At 40.8% G+C, this 20,638-nt stretch overlaps 1 protein-coding gene across 1 annotated transcript; it reads right to left on the minus strand.

Annotated features, from left to right (window-relative positions):
• Positions 1–1,788: 1,788 nt before the first annotated feature.
• On the minus strand, positions 1,789–19,532 carry znf652 (zinc finger protein 652). Its single transcript, XM_022739759.1, has 6 exons — positions 19,417–19,532; positions 13,521–15,083; positions 10,223–10,370; positions 9,781–9,896; positions 6,641–6,785; positions 1,789–4,568 (listed from the first exon to the last, which is right to left on the minus strand). Exons 2-6 carry the CDS (start codon positions 14,559–14,561, stop codon positions 3,949–3,951), a joined length of 2,070 nt encoding a protein of 689 aa, XP_022595480.1. The 5' UTR covers positions 14,562–15,083; positions 19,417–19,532; the 3' UTR covers positions 1,789–3,948.
• Between the last annotated feature and the right edge of the window lie 1,106 nt (positions 19,533–20,638).

Below are 20,638 nucleotides of genomic sequence, written 5' to 3' on the forward strand. Positions count from 1 at the left end.
TAACAGCTGGGGTGGCTGACTATTTTCAAACCCAAACGGGAATGGAGATGGTGCAGATGGTGTGTTATTATCTCCTCTGCGCGTGAAGTGAGCCTCTGTACCTGACCACCCACTCACCTTCAATGAGTGAGTCACTCAACACTTTTCTCTACCCATCGGCCTGCTCTGCTACCTTATAGGATTATGTGACTCATTTGTGCGCCACTAAAACTACCTATGGTGACAGAGAGCACACGACATTTTAGGTATTCGAGCAACAGTAAATGTCTTAATGTGGCTGTAGAGGAGGAACACTGTGTTAATAAAGATGTTTGAGTTGGAACAAGAGATCTCCAGGAAAGAAGACTAAAAAAGCAACACTATCCTTTTTTGTTTTTGCTTGCTCTTGGTCTGACATTTAATTTGTAAAAATCAAATCAAGCTGTCTCCATATGTAACTGCTTATCTAAAAAAGGTATGACACAAGTTTGGATGAATAGATTAAAGCTGTACTTTACCTAACTGGAGAATCGCTGCCCGAGGTCACAAAAGGTCACAGTCACAGCCTGTGACTACAATAAACATTACTGTAAGGAACCCTCACGTGATCTGCAAAAACAAACATGAACTCTATTTAAAAAGTCTTGCTGTCACATCTAAAGAAGAGGAAGCGGTCGCAAAGAGGACCCGAAACTTCACTTGTCAGATAAAAGCAGTGACAAGCAAACAGGTCTACAGTGTCACGTGCAGCCGGCGGCAGTCAGAGGTGTTATGCCAAGAACCTAGTGACCCTAAAATAGTAAAACAATCACACTCAAGCAAATCAAGCCAGTGCAGCTGCAACAGCCTGTAGGAATTTAAGCTTTTCAGCAAAGCTTGTTGTGAAACTTACCTGAGACTGAACCTGTTGACCTATCAGGAACACACTGTGCACAATCCTTACTTTTCTCAGTTTCACATTCAACTACCTGTCTTGTTTCCAGTGAACCAGCAGTGTTTGAAGATAAAGAGAGACACACAAATATGTGATAATCATGGCTACTCATTTTTACTTCTCAAAGTTAGCAGTCAGTTAAATGTACATTATCAAAAAAGGCCCAACTTTTTCACTTCTCCTCAATCTCCAGATAACATACAAAAAAAAGGACAAACCAGGACATTATAAAGCTGCACATTTTGTACCAGATACAATAATAAAATACGCAATGCTACATTAAGTGGTTAAAAATACAAAGGGGAAAAAGTATATTGATTTTTTTTTAAAACATCTTTTAAAGAATATACAATGTTATTTTTTCTTAACTAGCCAAGATTTTTAGTAGAAAGTGCATTCTATATAACAAAGAAAGGAGGAGGAGAATCATTCGGCAAACTGAAAGACAGAACAGGACATGGCAGAGAGACAGACTCCATGAACAAACATAACAGAAGAATGTATTTCAGACATAGCTTGGAGGGGCTAGTGTAAAGTTGCCAAAGCAAAAGGAACATCGCTTTCACTTTGAAGGGAGGTCCATAATGGAGCAAAAGGGCATTTCTTTTAAAAAACAGGAAATGAACTTTAAGCACATACTTAAAGAAATGTCCTTCATTTGCTATGGTCCCTTCCACACTAACCGCCTCCATCCAGGATTCTCCTCCTTTCCTTGCCTAAAAACATCCACTCAGAGTAATCACCTCCACCCTTTCCCATGCAGCCACAACTGCACTCTGTTCCACAATGCATTGTCAGTCCCTCCCTTCCCTGCGCCTCACCCACGCAGCAGTAAAGTGCAGAGAATACACACAAATGAAAAAGGCTTTAAAAAAAAAAAAAAAATACAAGACAAAGATCCATACTGCGAAATGCTGAAGAGCAGCAGTGAAACTGAGGGGACAGCATGATAAGCAAATAATGCAGCGGTATTAAGACCCACAGAAATGGCAGGATAATCGCAGGTCTCAAATCAAAGAAGGAACATCCTTAACTACTGAGCTGAACCACTTCAGACTGAATACCATTAGAGTGGTAGAAAGATGTTAAATTACTGCTATTATCCATGTCAGCTATCCCCAAGTACACATATATTGGGGGCACACTGTGTAAAAGCAGCTTTTGGTACAAGAGCACTGGGGACAACCAGACAGACAGACAGGTAGAGACTAACGCATGCTCGCACACGCACACACACACGCACACGCACACACACACTCACACAGCTCAATGTTCCTCCTCAATACACCGTTATACTTAGTGAAGGGGTAACAACCAAGCAACCCAAATTCGTGCCAAATACTTGCCAACCATTTCTGCTTCTTTTCAACAAATAACATTCACACCATTGGCTATTACATTAACAAATGTACTTTTTTGCGCTGACTTTTTCACGTTACGCCTATCTATACAGAGAATTCCGAGTATTCAGAACTGTATGACCACTGGATTTTATCCTGACATTTCCTAACGTGCTAACAACAGTATACCTACACTACAGACCCATTCATTAGCTTAGAACTGAGCAAATTATCAGAGAACATAAAAAACACGAATGACTCAGCAGCCATCATTCTGCGTAGGCAACATTCATCAGGTTTCGACGCCTTTGCCTGTGTGGATCAAAGTGTGTCAGTATGTTGAAAAGTCAAAAATAAACCAGAAACGCCCCACATCAAACCGTGGAATATAGACTGAGAGGAATATGCATAATTGTCTGTTAAGACCTGTGATGAAAAAGGTCCCAGGTGTGTATACTGTGTGTCAAATGACCTTTAACATGGTAACCCGTATCGTTTCAACAGCAGCGAAGGGAGTTGGGGTAAATCCTGATGGGGCCATGTGTCTGGCCCCTCACAGTGGCAGTATTTGACAGTCATCTGCTATCTAAAAGCATCTGTTGACCAACAGTACTGAAAAGCTGAGGTTGCACTGATCACAGTAAGTAAATCAGTGACCATATGGTCTTTGTCTTTTGCGTGTGCTTGAGTAAATGTGAGGCTGCGTGTGCCCAGGGCATGTCCTGCATAAATTGAGTTTCTTGTTCACAAAATAGTCTAGTCAAACCTCAAATCCATTGTAGAAAAGCCAGGCCGGCAAGACATGTTCTATATGACACAATACATTGTTAATTTGTAATATTACACTTCTGAAAATAAAATGGAAAAGCAAAATTAAGAAATATTTTATGTACTGGAATGGAAAGCACCATTTAACCATATGAATCTCAGACTACGTCTAGATTCAACTAACCATTTACAAAACTTTTTTTTCCGATGTCCTTTACAAAAATCCCCCCTCCCCCCTTCTTACTGTAACCTATGGCACTGCATCTTGCACTACTGCTGTTTCCCCTCTGACAGAAAGCCTCAACCTTAGTACAAAGAAAGACTCAGGTAGAACCAGTTACAACATTCATTACACATTCCTGTGGGGCCTGAGGCTCTGCAGTACAATGCGGACGAAAGGTTGAGTATTGCTATGGGGAGGACCTGCACAGAAAGCAAACGTCCGGACCGATGTGCAACCGTAAGTCAACTTGACATAAAGACGAAAGTTCAATGACACACTGATCTTTTAGGATCCATGTAGCCCAGGTAATACATATGATGAATTCCATCAGCAGCTTATGATGAAAAGGAGATACTTTACACCCATCAATGTACAGAGAGAGAACTCACACAGAAATCATTTCTGTAGATTTCCCAAGAAAATGTTCATGAAAAAAAAAAAAATTCTACACAATGAAAAAATCTTTGTCAGTTGATCGGGGTTTTTAAGTAGGTTCCTTACTTAAATAACGTGTGCACTGAGGGTGTTTCAGTCTGAGTCTTTCACACATACACAGGTGTGCATGTTCAGCTTGACTTATTTATATCTGTTTGAGAAGAGTACCCTTGTATTAGGGGCCTTGCAACTGAGAGACTGAGGCAGGACTATGTGAAGAAGAGGAACAAGGCGTGGTTTGGTGTGGGCCTGCAGTGCTGGAGCATAGTTCAGTGGTGCTGTGGGGCTCCAGGACCCTTGTCAGGGGGGGCCATGTGGTGCAGGTAGCTGCTGTCTTCGTGCCCACAGTGGTTTAGGGGCTCACTCTTAAAAAGGGCAGGGGGTGGGGGCAGGTGAGAGACTGGGGGCACGGCCAGGTGGTGGGGGTGAGGTGGGGCATGTTGGGGTGTGTTTGAGAGGTGTTGTTGGGATGTTGGGGGGTGGGGATGATGGTGAGAAGGGGTTGAGTGGAGCTGCACATGGGAAAATGTGTGTCCCACAGGGCCCCGCGGAGGCATGGGCCCTCCTGTCGGGCTGAGGCCCAGGGAAGCTGAGGTGGTGGCCGGGGTGGCAGCTGAGGGGCCGGGGCCAGAGGTGGAAGAAGAGGAGGAGAAGGTGTTGGCAAAGATGCGGACAGGCACAGGTGGGCCGCTGGTCTGCAGAACTACAGGGCTGGTGACCCGGAAACACTTCTCTTTGTGTGCTTTGAGCATGTTGGAGAAGCGGAAGCGCTGTCCGCACACCTCACAGGGATAGGGCTTCTCCCCTGTGTGGGTGCGCCGGTGGCGCTTCATGTTGGGCCGGCTGGTGAAGCTCTTTCCACAGATCTCACAAATGAAAGGCTTCTCTCCTGCACAGATTCAGAAAACGAGATATCAACATATGAGGGAGACAGACACTGTATCAGTTCACAAAAAGCTTTACAGAGAAAATATGATGCATCGGACTCAAATCATTTGCTGTCAAATGAGATGATTTCAAAATTTAAAATAATCAACTCATTAAAGCTCTCCAAATGACAAAGTTAACTTTTCCCCATTTTTTCCTCTACAGAGAGCAGCAGCTCTACTTTAAAAATGCTAATAAGTTGCCATCTTGAATTGAGAGTCTTTGCTGTCAACCCACCCACTCCGCAGGAAGCTATTACCATTCACACTTTGAGGAGAGGAGATGTGAAAGTGAACAACAGCAGCTCAGTTGGAATGCCACTCTCATTAACCTCCCTCCATGGAGCCACTGAATGTGCCTGCTACCACCCACACAGCCATCTATTAACAGGCTGCTGAAGTGCTCTCTATGTGCCTTATTCTGGCATGTTATGTGTGAAGCTCCTCCAAACCAACTAATATCAAAAGGTGACAGCTAATGTGATAGTCTTCTGTAACGGTTACATTACACTCACTCTCAAGATTTCATGAAAAATCGGTGCCGTGAACACAACTTTGGGTGTTTAACATATGTGCTGCCTATTACAGGGCATGGTTGGGTGTGTCTCCTCCTGCAGGAGGCTAAATTGGTTTCCAGTGGCAGGCAGAGGAGAGGGTAGTGTAATTACACATCACAAATATAACTGTGAGGGCCAATGGAGAGCAGTGTGTCCACCCACAACAGGCACAGCTTGAGAAAAACAGTGAAGGACGTACAGGCTTCATTGCTCGGTTTGGTCTTAGAAATAGCAAAGTAGCAGGGACAGAAAATCAGAGGGATGTAATACAGTATGTCTGGGTAGTCATTATGAGCTGCAATATATGCAAGACTGTTCTTTGATGTGAAATGTCCCTCTCATTACAACAACTGGGCAGTCTCTTTGCTCTTACCACTATAATGTTCATCTTGGCAACATCCCGTGTCTTTCCTTTTTTAGGGAGGACATGGAGACTAGCTGGCTGGCTGGCTGACTGACGGATCTCAGGAACACACTTGTTTGTTAGTTTTCATTTCAGAATTGCAGACTGTCTGTATTTAGATTTTTAACAGAAAAAAAAAAATACATCTGACAACAAAGAAATATGTAGTGTTTTTACATAAACTGACCGAGACTCAGGACCTACATTAGTAACAAGTCTTTTAGGCACTTTTTGCATTCATGTCTTTATTTCTATCTAACGAACTGTGTATATCGAGCAAAGTTTAAAAATAAATAATTGCTTTTATGAAACGTAGCTTTTGCATTTTTGCAGAGGAGTTATCTTGCTGTTCGCTGTAATTTACTGTTTCTCTACCGAGTGATATTTAAATAGATGTTGGAAAGGAGATGTGCAAAGATATAAGGGAAGACTGAGAACGCCAGAGAGGCGAGACATCTCTCTCCAAAATAGTATTTTTCTGATTTTAGCTACTTTAAACCACACTTCGTAAAACGCTGTTCTTGTGAGTTTTTCTTATTCCCTCACTTTCCGTCATCCCACTCCCTGTCAGACTGGTTGGAAAGTTTGCTGTATAACTTTAAATGTCAATAACATCACAAGAAATTCCATTCCCAAGTATAATATTGAAACTAGCCACAACCAGTAGTTTGCTTGCAATCTGAATGAATCCTGTATACAAGTTGTGTCATTCTTTGACTGGTTATTTACTGGAGACTCCATAGTGATAGCTCCTGGGCCACTGGAAACAACTGTCTCTGGAACAGGAACTTCTTATGGCCCAGTAACTAAATTTAAACAGAGGTGCTTTAAGTCGCTAAACTGGTTGAGTTCCTGCAAAAGTTCCCAGATTTGTGGAAAAGCTTGTTAAGTCAAAAGGGCTTTAAAAGTGGAAAGTACATGCCTACAGTGAAAAAGCAGGTTGAGGTTCTTACTTCATAAAAAGGTTCCTGATGATGTTTTTGGGATGAAAAATAACAACAGACCAAAATACAATGGCACAACTGGTCTATGTAAGCATATAGACTGACTTACAACTCACAGCCAAACTTCTCACCTGTGTGTGTTTTCATGTGCTCATCAAAATACTGTTTCATGTTGAAGTCTTTGCCACACCATTGACACATGAACTGCTTGTGTCCGATGTGAATGCTCATGTGAGAGCGCAGCTGGTACTTGTACTGGAACCGCTCGTCACAGTTCTATAGCAGAGACAACAGAGGCATTCAGATAACATGCACACAGCAGGTCAGTGCACAGGGCATGCACACAAAAACACTCACACAGACACACAAATCAAAACTTTGAATTAGCCTTAAGATCTTTCACATACTCTTCTTACTTGAAAACAACCATTAGCAGTTTAAGAGAGTAACAATATTAAGTCTATTCCTGTTTCCTTTGAGCATTCAAAAGTACACATATACATGTTATGTGATCTTATTTACAGTAGTGTGTACACTGCTGTGACTACTGTACATACATAGACTACATAACATGCACAAAAGAAAGCAGGTTATTTGTTATCGTCAGGTTAGGCAGGAAAGTGGAAAATTTTTATCTGCATTTCAATGAGACAATTCAGTTGTAGTCAGACTTAACAAGTGGATTTTAACCATTTTGCATATGAGGAAGCCCAGCCCAGGATACATGTGTACATACGAAATGAGGTTACTGAAGCAAGCCAACAATAACCAGATTATTTGTGTGCATGTGACCACACAAACACTACTATTTGAATTATGAGGCTTTCTTGGTCAGGTGTTACCTAAAATGAGATATTCACAACCTCAATGGAACTACCTGGCTAAATAAATGTAGTGAAAAAAAATCTAGCAGGTTCCATATGGCACTGCTCTGTAAGACCACTGAGGAAAATGATGGTCTATACATTACATACACCCTTAATAAGCACATAATTATATGTTACAGTGTAGGAGGACTTAAAACATTTAATTAGAGCAGCTCCACCCATACACACATGCTCCATTCAAGTGGTTGGACAGGCCTCGGGTGGGAGTAAAGCACCCCCATCTGTCACCTTCCTCTGAATCAATGAGTCAGGACACGGTTATGATTATCAACTGTTACTAACTCCACTGAGCAGAAAGGAACCTTGATGAACAATGTGACTGAATAAGCATCCTTGAAAGAGGCCAGTCAAAGCTCCAAAAACATTTAGTTCTACATTTATATTATGTTCCAGTTTATTGGTGAACATCATGTTTACGTGGTTTGCTAATATTTGACATGGCTTGACTTAAACTTCTCTGTGTACACCCCCCCCCCCCCCCCCCCACAAAAAAAAAAAAAAAAAAAAAAAAAAAACATCAACTGAATATAACTGACTATTTTGGGTTGTTCACAAACCACATGGCACATCTGCTCAAACTAATGAGTACAAACTACTTTGAGGCTCATTTTACGGCACACAAGGGCAAATTCTTCAAAACTGTAACCTTCAGTCACTCCACTCAAGACAGCCAATCACTCGCTGAGTTCAAAATAAATATGTTACAAAGGACAAGGAAGAAAGACTGTGACTTTTAGGTAAGTGTGTGTTTATGACAAACAATATCTAATAATTACCAACACTCCAGAATTTAAACATTATATAGGTTCTAACATAGGGGGTTTTGATCAGGCAAGTAAGTTAACCCATGACCATGGGGAGAGAGACTCATTCAAGTGTGGAATTTGGGCTGCTTAGAAAACAGTGTGTCTGGCTGGGAACTGTAGTGGTCTAAGGCTGAGTCATGTGTCTTCTATGTTATGTGAATGACCTTTACAAGGAAACACACATTTCAACAGCAGCAGGATATGAAAGGGTGATAGAACAAAAAGACAAGCAAGCTGCATTCTGCTCTAAAATTCCTATCATTCCCCCTTTCCACCAAAATTAGTGGGTATAAGTGTTTTTTTTTTTTTTTTTTTTTTTTAAATGCGGCCAAACCCGCTAATAAAAGACGATTGATCCGTCTTCCACTGCCAGTCGAGTTTGTCTTTTCGTTTGGACTGAGGACACACAAGTGCAAGGAGCATAGACAAAGACGCAGGGGGGATGAGTGAGCTGCTAGTGATGTTCAGGGCTGCGTTCACTCTTTCATCTCTGAGCGCAGTGTAGCTGTGGTATTTCTGGTTTAACAGCACTGCTGGACAGGTGATGGGTCTGTCTACACTGTCTGTGCTCTAAAAGACGTTACGGCAGAAAAGGGGGGTGAAAATTAGCATGTTCACCCAGGTTTGTGTTCACATCAATGCCGATCAGAGCAGATAAATACCTGCATCTACTGCAGAGTCATTTGACCCAGGTGTGAATGCTGATTGAACCCTTTTCAATTGCAGAGGAAAGCTAGATGTTAGTGGGATTTTTGACCAGTGGAAAAGGGGCTTTGGTGCACCAATTCACACACTAAGTACACTTTAAGTAGCTTTGAAATTTGGCAACTTGCTACGTACCTCTGTACTGCTCAGCACTTCTTTTGAATGCCGTTATAACTACTGGTGTCTTACCGATTCTATGCATTCTATGTAATCAATTTTGAACTTATTTTAATTATTTATTTATTTTATCATGATATTGTTTCATTATTATTCCATCTCATTTTATATTAATGTTTTTAATGTTAAGTGTATGTCTTTTCATGTGATGTACTTGGTGCACTGGATGTAATTGTTACAAAGCACTTTGTACTGCATTTATTGTGTCAAAGGTACTATACAAATCAAGTTCATTATCATTAATATCATTGTTACTTGCAATAATAAAATAAAAACAAATACAAGACAGTCTGTATCTGACTTAAGCCAGGGATGTTATGTACTATATTTAAACTATGTAGCAGAGTGTGACACAAATGCATCCGTGCACACACTGAAGGACAATTCGCATACAGTACAACAAACCTCCCAATTGCTGTTTCAGCCGTTTTGTCTTAGAAAAAAGGTTTGTAGTCGACGTCTAAGGTGAGGTAATCATGTTCTCCAGCTGTATGGCCTAGTACAAATCTGTATTTTGGCTGTGGGGCTCTAGCCTTAGTTTTAACAGATACAATCAGATGGTCACTCTAGATGCAGTTATGTCACATTTTGAAGCCTGCTGCAAACTGAAATCAGTCTATCAGAGCTCAGCCCAATCTTGATTTCTCTGAACACAGGATGTCATGTCTGAACCAGGCCACAGTGTGTGCATCTTACCTCACAACGGAAGGGTTTCTCTCCAGAATGCTGGAGTGAGTGAACTTTTAAAGACATGCTGCGTTTAAATGACTTCCCACATGTCTCACAGGTGAACGGCATGTCCTTAGTGTGAGCTGGGTTTGGGAAAAAAGAGGAAAACAACACTGAAACAACTGAGTAGGCCTGATATGGTTTTATCAAGGTTTCAAAATGGCTGTGTTTGAAGAATGATAACCTCTGATCCTATCCACATAAAATTATAGAAAATTTATCTGATGCCACATAAGCACCTTTAAAAGGAGATGATGGTAAATGTAAAGTCACAAAATACAGGATGAAAAATATTGATAATATAAAACTTTTTTGTGGTTCATTAAGCTGTGTGTTGGCTCATAGTTGTAGTATGGGATATTAAGGTGGTGAAGCACAATAGGAACCGTGAAAAAAGGCTCTCACTTACCAACCATGTGTTTACGGACGTGAGCCATAGTGTAGAACTTCTTCTCACAGATTTCACATGAGAACTTCTTTTCTGCATAGCCATGCACAATCTTGATGTGCTCATGCAGTGACCACAGCTTCTTGAAAGACTTGTTGCAGGAGACACACTGAAGAACACATAAAAGCAGAAAGAAAGACTAAGCTTATTGTTGCTGACAGGCATCATGATAAACTAAACTTTAGGGTTCTTTAGATGGTTCCCATTTGCTTAAATAGTTTCCTGGTACTCCAGCTCCCTCTGCTGGATAAATCCAGCATGGATTTAATTTTCTGAAATCCCTGGATATCCTCTGATGACAGTCAATAAGAGCAGGCAGCATAGATGCTGGTAGGAAAAGAAACAAAAACTAAATATAAAGATTTAATCAATGCAAATTTGGTTGTTGATGTGATTCTAGATTAAATTACAGAACTTTTAATACTACATAAAATGCACTTTGATACCTTTTCCACAGCCATACTGATCAAAGAATGAGGCAGGGACAATAAGGCCTACAGTTATTTATTAAATACATGAATTTAGTCACATTTATCAAATTTTTTCGATAAGGCTGTGACAATGTGCTCACTTCCCAATTTGATTCCATCATACTTGTAAGCTGATTATATATGTATTGTGATTTTTAAGTATGACCATTCTAGAAGTATTATGATTTGAAGTTTTGATTTTTTTTTTTTTTTTAATTTTTGTTCACTTAAACACTAGACCATACACTTCTAGAGACTATAGCTGTGTCCCAATTCCGTGGTCACATCCTTCAGAGGACAAGGTCTATGAAGATGTTTCCTCCGAAAACCATGAAGGCCCCAGCAAAATGAGATGGTCTGATCTATAGTGGATTTCTTATCTATCCTCAGCTGCTAATTGACTTGCGGATTCTTATTCTCTTTTTGAAAAGTGATTGAGCTCAGATTCAGTTTATGTATATCAGGAGTCAAAACAATGCAAATCACATGTCAGTGAGTCTAAGTTTTATTTCAGCAGCAGCATTGTAGCTATAAACCCCTTGGCTCTGTCTTAAAACCATGCTAATGAAAAATTTGTCAACATGAAAACCACTTAAGAGGTCAGTAGACAACAGACAAATAAATTAGTCTTCTACCTGTTAGTTAAGAACTGTTATAATTAAGTTAGATAAACTACTATTACAATAAAATTAGATAAAGTAGTATTATAGGTAAGATAAATGAAGTTAAATTAAGTACTGTACTGGTAAGTACTGGTATATAAAACACTGTTATAATAAAGGTAAATAAAGTACTGTTATAATGAAATGAATCAAAGTGGAAGCCTCCAGTTGAAGCTTCCAGTCAACATATGTTCGGAAAACAACAGTTAGCAGTTAGCGAAGTTAAACTCTTACCAGCCAGCTGCACAGTTAAACATGACAATTTATTTACTGAGAGGGAAACCAGTGACCTATGGCTGCCATTCCAACAAACAACTCTCTAGTTCACATGCTGATGCTACCAGGCAAACCAGCTAGCTCCTGCGCTGTTGCTACTAGCCCAGTGTGAATAATAAAAATATCAATTCAGGAATCAGCGTGGTGATTGAAAAATAGTAACTTCATTGTGGTCTCATCAGATCAAAGAGACTTCTTCAAATTTTAGAATCTCCTACTTGCCTTGCAGCAAACGTTGGCCAATATATCATATGATTTTTCTCCAACAGTGTCTCTCTTTTCCTCTTCCATAAAACTGGTGAAGCACCAGGGGAAACAGTTGTGTGCACATCGTCCTTCATCTCAGCTATGAACCCTGAAGAGCCACAGCTGCCACAGGCCTGTTGGGAGCCTCACTGGTACTTTTATCACTGAGACGTTTAGTTGATGAAGTCAACCTATTTAACACAGATTTAAACTGTCCTTAATTGGTTTTCTGGTTGGTTTTATTTTTATCTTAATAATATTATTTTGACCACGAAATTGACAAACCAGTTGACAGTCACTTTTAACACTTTGATTCAATACAAGTGATCTCCATTCAAATAATTATATATATAATTATTATACACTATATATGTTTTGGTGCATTACAGTTGAAATGGATGAATAGCTATGCAGTTAGTTATTATGGACACTGCATTAATGTCATATTTGCAAGTCAGTGTGTCAATGCATTTGATTTGCTTGACAAGACTTCACTGAAGATTACATGCACGAAGCATTTCATTTGTGTGTTGCCTACAAGGCAGAATAGGTGTATTATCAGGTTCAGCATCAGTAAATATTTCCCTTATAAAGCTCAACTAATCATTAAAAAACTTGTATCTTCAGAGCTTCACAGTTTCAACTACTTTAGCCAGCTGAGGTAAGCTGACAATATTGTCATCACAAAGTAACTAAGGATGCAAGTCAAACCCAGCAAAACAGAGGGCTAAATTAAGCAATTCAAAACACAGTACCCTTGAGTATTAATATGCCAAATCAACTTTTTCAGTTTTAGAGAAGTGAAACCATATTGGAGCCACATTTCTGAAATGTCTTCAATGGCAGCTGATGACTTTTCTAGTGCTTTCACACATGCAACCCTGAACTTATCCGGACATTACGCAGAGGAGCTGAATGTCAGAATGCAATTGTCCGAATCAGTCATGAAACAGACTTTACCCCGCCAGCTCCCAAATACAAAGTCTGTGTAATGTCCAATTGAGCTGATGTGTGTATAGAACCGGTCATTGTCCAGAGAATTCACAGCGAGCGAGTAGATATGATGATGTCATTTCTAACCTGCCTTCTGCATGCTCTACCCAGGCATCACTCCTTGCCTAAACCAGATGGAGTATTTCCAGTAGGTGAGAACGCGTCTGACATGGTCACACACCTGCTGTGTGCTACATGAGTGAAAGGGCAACTCTGGACAATGTCCACACCTGATTCTCTGGACATTGTCTGGAGTTCATATGAGAAAACAGCTTTCTACATGTTTGCAGTTTCAGAGGGTGTGGGCATTTAACTGCCGAGAGACAAAACAAAACTAACTACCTCACACTATGTGTAACAGGAATTACAACAGCAATGTTTCAAATGTTGACTGTACTCTGCATGTGTGGACAAAATAATCCACTTAAACATCAGGTTAATGCATGAAAACAACCAATAAATCTACATAGTAGGTGCTAAATTTATCTACATCTTAAAACTTAGTATCTAACAGTATGGTAAACCCTAAAAATACGCTGCCCTTCCATTAAGAATAACATTTGCTAGAGTAATTACAGAGGTATGGTATGAGACAGGAGGGGTTTGCTTTACCTGGATGTTCTTCTCACAGTCAGTCTGCTGGTGTAAGGCCAGCTCACTCTCCAGGACAAACTTTTTGCCACACTTGTCACAAATCTGCATTCGCCTGTGTGTAACATTCATGTGCTTCTCCAGGTACCAGCGTGTGTTGAACACTCGAGGGCACTTTTCACATGCCAGCATCTCCTTCTCCTCCACCTCTGCTTTCCCTCCTGTATTTGTGGTTGTGGAGCCAGCAGACGATGGGGCTGACCTGGCTGATCTGCGCATGCTCTTTGGAGGCTCAATTCGCTTCCGTCTCCCCCTGGTGGTCATTCCAGCAGTGGCAGTGCTCAGAGCTGTTCTGAGGCTTTTCCTCCGCGGCTGGCTGGGGGCTGTTGAGCTACTGGCACCCTGACGGGCCCTCTTTGACCTCGTTCTTCGGCTTTCAATCTCATCTTCGTCGTCTTCCTCCTCTTCTTCATCAGGGCTATCCTCCTCTTCCTCCTCCTCCTCTTCCTCCTCTTCTTCCTCCTCCTCCTCATCGCTGCCAGCTCGCTCAGAGTCATCTGCTGTGGTTCCAGTTTTGTTGTCACCCTTGGATACATGAAGAGTTTGGTTGTTCAGGTTAACCTCAACAATGATCTGCTCACGCTTGAAACCCTCCTCTTCACCATCCTCATCCTCACCCTCTTCTTCCTCATCGTCATCATCATCTTCAGTTTCGTCAGAGGTGCCATTGTTTCCAGCCTGGGACCCCTGCATCCCCACCTCCTGTCCTGCTCCTCCCTCTCTGAAATACTGCTGATGTTGCTGTGGAGTCACATGTTGTGTGGGCAACTGACCAATATTCTGATCTCCCATGGATGTCTTGGCTGCCATTTTATTGTCCACTAACACAGAATAAGGCTTACCACCAACCTCCCTCTTGTAAAGCTTGCCTGTCAGGTCCAGATCTGGGTTAGGGGAATGAAAATAGGACTGGGACACTGGCGCCCTGCGTCCTTCCTCCTGTGACATCCCGCCAAGGCTAGGGACGGAAACCTCTTCCTTGAGGCTCTGGCAGGATTTCATGAAGAGGGAGAGGGAATAGAGGGATGGAGTTGGTAGGCCCACAAGGCAATGGAGAAGAGTTACTGATATGGTGCGTGCCTGGTTAGACTAGCGTATTCTACAAGGAGGGGCAGGGGATGCCACACCAACCCCCCGCCTTCCTTCTACTGAGGAGACAGGAAGGAGGGGATGAGGTGAGAGACAGTCAACCTGATTCAAAAAGAGCATCCATGCTGTCCAAGGTAGGAAATGCAGTTGGAAAGACATACAATCTGCTCCAAGTTTTGTTTCATATGCTTAAAAATCAGACTGGAAAAATCAAAGGCTCCTTGTCTTTGATGCTGAACATTTGAAGCTAAATTCCACTCCAGTTATTACGTGAGGTGTAGGCAGGTTCCAGATTCAGTTTCTCTGAAGACTGCTGCTCTGCAGGGCGCCAGTGTCTTCAAATTGCAGAGCAGGTAAAGACAAGCTGAATGCCTGACATGGAACTGCTATAGGGACTACTGTGTCTTGCTTGAAGAGCCATTTACAGTGCATTACCTGTAAGATAAGAGAGAGAAACAGGTAGAAATATATACGAGTTTAGAAAAGGTTTTGTTCTCCTGTCTAGTGTCACTAGAGAGTCTGTGAACTGAAACTACAGCCATATTGTCAAGATTTCAGCACTAAGCAGCACCACATTTGCCCGCAAATGTTTCAGTATTGTGAGTAGGAGTTGAAACCACAGCCTTTACACATGAATGTGAGAGGATTCAACTTCAGAAAATCAGCAGTCTAAATATTTCCAGACCACAAGTGAAACACCTCACTCCGATTGTTACAACAATGGAAATACAAGGCACAACTTTTCCCCACTGTGAAAAAGATGTAAAATATTTTATTCAAGATGATCAGATAAAAGATTTTATATGAGCCTCAGAGCAAAAAAACTTGAAAAGCTTGTTAATAGCTCAACATCAATTGCAATGGACTATATGTAAACATAGTTGCAATCACTGTACATCATCTGAATTTTGATTCCTTCACAATAAACTCGATAGCAAACCAATGATTAAAAACGAGATTGTCTCTAGTTTAAAACAACACACACTGATGTGCGCATACCTCCCATTGACTGTTATAGAGAGCATAGTGTAACCACAGCTCAGGAGCTTGTATTGCAAATATAACCACAGGAAACTGTATTTCAACCTTTCAATGAAGCATAAGCACTGCGCAGTTTGGAACCTACAGTAATATCATGTTTGCAAGTTAAAGATGAAAATGAAAGTATTAAAAACAAATCTACTTTCTTGTGGACTCCTTACTTTTATACTTACTTTGTTTGTTGGTTCCTGACCTTTGTGTACATAGATGTTGGGGTGTCCCTGGCTTACAGTTGAAAGACCTCAAACAACCTCACACCCTACTCCCCATAATGAGTGTGCACCAGGGCGGTTAGTTCACTAGAAAACCTCCCTAAGCAAGAAACAAAAAAACAAGTTTCCCCTCCTAGAGATGACAAACACCCTCTCCTGTGGCTTCACGAACATCTTATGCTTTATTTCTTTTAGCAACTATTGCTGCACCGTGCACAAAATAAATAAATAAATAAAAAATTAGCCAAGAGAGACTTTCATATTCAAACATGAAGACTACTTATTTCTAATCTTTGATTTACAGTCATGGTTAACATGCAGGCTTTGCCAGATTGCCAGGAAAAGGAGCAAATGTGTGTGTAAGGGATGGGATAGCTATGAGCGTAGAGCTATGCAAAAATGATAACCCTGATTATTTCATCAACTGTGATCATGAGTATTTTTCACAATTGAGCCACAAAAATAATTATTTCTTTCTCTTACATTTATTACAGTCCTTACCACTTCTTTATTATTGAGAGTTCAATTCCAGCTCAAATTCAAAATGAACAGAAGCTGCACTTGCTCAGAATAATCTGTAATAAAACCAGAATAATTCCAAAGGACAGATCTATTGTTGAAATCAAAAAAAAAAAGGAGATTTACATACAGTATTTTACATTTTTATCAGTTTCAACTTTGTTTATTGATCCATTTTTTAAAGATGCTCTGTCTGCTCTTTTAAAGACGCTGTGTATCTCAATATTCAATCTGAATTTAAATTCTGGTCAAGCTGATTCAAATTAACTGCTATAATCCATGTTGGTAAATCCTAAAATTGATTGTCTTGTTCCTCCTGTCACTTTATTTAGGTAGACTAATAAAAAGCATGCAAGAATGAAGGCATGTGTAAATTGAACTGTACTGTGTTTGTTACGTTTATATTAAAACCAAACATATACCAATCTGTTCTACCAGTTTTGCAAGTGAAAGCCATTTATGCAGAATTTGACTACCCACACATAAGAGACACACCTGTCTTCTTGTGCATGCTGACTCTGATCCTTTCTGAGAATTGGACAGCAGCTCTGAGAGCATTAAGACCACAAGGGGAGGGCAAGCTCTGCACTGACAGAGCAACTCAACTCACATGGCTGTCTTAGACACAAAGCCTAATAGATTATCCTACTTCTGGATGACAGAGGAATATAAATTGCATGAGAACCCACTGCCTGAACTTGACTTAAAAGTGCAATCAGCTGCTTCCATTCTCTTTTAAACTCATGCCTGTTAAATAAATATTTATGGACTTGAAAATATGTACTACAGCTGATTTTAAGAATGTATTTAATTTTCCAATCACAATATAAAATTCATTAAAAGTACTAAATTCACTGCTGAAAACTGTCACAAAAAACACACGTGCAAATAAATAAACACCCAGTGTGTTATGTAACTCACATCGAGTAAAATCCTTCCACTCTCTTATCATTATCAACGATGAGTCACTTTAAGAGTTTCACTCATAGTGAAATAATGCAACCCTTTGATGTGGGAATCAAGTACAGCGCAAACTTCAATATCACTGGTAGTAAGTCAAAAACAATCACCTTTGTCAGATCAGGAGGTCAAACCTATTGGAATGATCATCATTTTTGACTGCCCTTTTTTTTTTTTTTTTTAGTTTGGATAGCTTTTAAAGATGAACTCTGCATACTGATGAAAAAACTAAAACTGCATCAATGAATGTCTCTCTGACAGCTCCATCTCAGGAATCCCAAGCATAACTAATGTTCAGAAAAACTTGCCCAGAAACCAAGTTTATTCAACAATAACTAATTTAAACCCTTCTTGAGTATGTTTCAGAGATGTGATGAGAAACCAAAACTCATTTTATATAGGGTAAGCCACAAAGCCAGTCATATACCGGATAGATGCTACTGTGGCTTAAAATTTGAATGACACATGCTGGAAGTGTTACTGCAAAGGCACTATATAACACTTAAACCAAGAGCACTAAATGGTGCAAGTGTTCGCAAGTGCTTATGGCTGAACTGTGACAGTAAAGCAGATGAGACATCTGAGGCAGTCAAAATGTGTCACGTTTACCTCTTATTATGCAGCAGTGCTCCTTAAATCCATGCTCCCTCTCAAGTCTAGACTTTAATGAGCTTTCCCTTTTGCAGCTTGTAGCGGACCGTGTGAGGGTTCACATTCCTCACTCTGTCCAAACTCATAAGACCTTAACCAGCTCACTGTGTGGTGCACTGCAGGGGTGCTCCATGCCTCCATAGGTATTTGGCCCTCAAGCCCATAATCGGGTCATAGAGCAGTGCCTAGTGTTTTTGGTCTGAGATATGATAGAAGAGTGGGAGGGTTATAATCTCAGCCACCTTAAGCTCTCCCTTTCCATAGTATTCTTTATTCTCATCACCACACAAGGAGAGACACTATAAAGCCTGGCAGGAGACAGAAGCCACTAATGTTTAATACTGTGATATATGCATTCTGAAAATGGAAAGATAACGTGGGAATATTCAACATGACTCTTGTTTAAAAGCTGATGCCTGTTGTATTACAATACTGAAAAATTACTGAATTACAAACGGAAGCACTGGGTTCAACAAGCCTTCCACTGTTGCCAATCGATGTTACACAGCGCGAAACCAACATAATACATAATTTTGGGGAGTACAACGAGATATGGTGCAGCAGCTACATTCTGATTTTATAGTGCTACATCTTGCAGAGGGAAATCTTTTCAGGTATAGGAGTTTGAGTTCACAATGCAGTTTGTATGAAGCGAAGAAAGGGTTAAAACAAAAAGGCAACATTGTACACCGAACAGCAGTAACACTGTGCAGGCCTGGCCAACTTAGGCTACTTAGCTAGCTAGCATCCATAGGTACTAACCTGCACACACACATGACAAGCTAACTTGGCTACATTAGCTCAAGGTGCAGTCTGTAGATATTCTAGTGCAGTTAAGGCTACTCAGCCGGAATAACAAGCATATTACCTTGCATAAGATATACCATCCAAAGGCTACTATTGCTGACATGCATGAGCTAACAACAGATAGGACTTTCACTTTTTTTTAACCCAAAACCGCCCAGATTGGGGCTAGTTAGCTTAAAGCTAGCGTCAACGTCGGATATTTAGCATTAACGTTACACTTAATTTCGATACTGCACTTTCATGGGGAAGTGTGACAGTAATAGGACTCACATGAAGCGAGATGAAAAGCCGATGTCACGCTCTGTTATCAACGTATCTTTCTTGTCGCGCAAAAATGAAAAGCACCGCTTTCCTAACAAAACCCAGACTGCTGTAACGTTTCTGACAAACCCACTCAACTCGACACTGTCACAAAGTCACTGCTAGCTCCGCTAACGGATATTTCTCACCGTAGCTTCGGCCACTGGTTACCGGTGACCCGTGTGTGCTTCTCCCAGCGGCTGCCATGCTTGTCATACACGTAAGTGCATAAATTTAAGTTATATGGCAACATTTTTGTTGTCGGTTTGCTGGCTTACCTCCGTCAAGAGCGACCTCCCTCTTGCGTCCGTGCAATCAGAGTTGCACAGATTCAGGGTTGCACGCGCACTTCTCTCGCTCGCCCCCCCTCTACATTCGCGGATGTGCATTTATAAATGCCAGTGGTCTTCTTTGTGCAAAAATGTGGGAGATTATTTGTTAATGTGCGTTGCGGGCTGCGGAGGTACCTGCGCCGGTGCGTCCTCAGCCCCGCTACGTGGCCCGGCCAAGCTCTCGCGCGTACCACCGCCGTCCCGCGCTCATCCCAGGCATTCAGGCCGCTGTCTGAGCAGGCGCGCGGCGGCGTGTCTGGGTCTCCACTCCAAACCAGACAGGGCACGGCGCGCGCGCACGCTGGGCTGAAATCACTGATTGATTAAATAATAATGAGCAGACCCTGAGGACCGTTTATCCTCTCAAAGGCAAATCCTGAAAGTCTAATTAATTTATTCTATTTTTATAATCAACTCTTTAGTATTATGAGTTTGATGTTGTGTGTTTTTTTTTTTATAAACTTCATTATTTCAAACGATTTTAAACAATTCTTGATGTTGGGCAGAGTTTACAAACAAACTAAACCTGAGTCCAAGTCCATCAACGTAGAAAGGGGCCCATCTTCATTTACAATTGGGCTGTCACATTCAAAGCTGGGTTACCAAGTGGGCAACTACTCGGGCCCCCCAAGTTTACCCCATATAATTTAAGTCAAAACTATTTGATTAATCGCAAACTTGGTAAAAATGTGTATACCACTTTAGGTAGCTACAACTGTATCAACTGATAGCTCCTTCATCTTGTGGAGGGACTTGGGACTGGGTCAAAATTTGGTTTTAGGACTTAACTGTTTTAGTTTATACTGTGCTCATTTGTTGTAAAGTTGTGTTTTATCAAATTGCCTCCATTTTTTCTGTGTCAAGTAATTAACACATGGTATTATCATTAAATCATGGAAGTATTAAAAATGCAATCAAAAATAATTTTTCATTATCAATACAGCTGACATTATTACCATTATCATTATTATTCTTTGATGATAAATTGATTGCTCAATGTATAAAAAGCCAAAAAATAGTTAGAATTGCCCATCATTATTCCCTGAAGTCCAAGTGAACATATGACCAACAGTCAAATACCCAAGTGTTGAAACTGTGAAACTACCAAATATTCAGATTTCAGAAGCTGGCACCAGGGAATTTTTGGCATTTTTCCTTAAAAATTTAC

Source organism: Seriola dumerili, unplaced genomic scaffold (genome assembly GCF_002260705.1).
Source record: "Seriola dumerili isolate Sdu_G_001 unplaced genomic scaffold, Sdu_1.0 BDQW01000044.1, whole genome shotgun sequence".
Classification (NCBI taxonomy): Eukaryota; Metazoa; Chordata; class Actinopteri; order Carangiformes; family Carangidae; genus Seriola; species Seriola dumerili.

Excerpts from the sequence above, each read along its gene's own strand:
- znf652 (XM_022739759.1), bottom strand. The coding sequence starts at position 14,561 with ATGAAATCCTGCCAGAGCCTCAAGGAAGAGGTTTCCGTCCCTAGCCTT. Across the intron at positions 6,786-9,780 it reads AGAAACCCTTCCGTTGTGAG|AACTGTGACGAGCGGTTCCA; the intron begins GTAAGATGCACA and ends TCTCTGCTATAG. Across the intron at positions 4,569-6,640 it reads GCACATGAAAACACACACAG|GAGAGAAGCCTTTCATTTGT; the intron begins GTGAGAAGTTTG and ends GAATCTGTGCAG.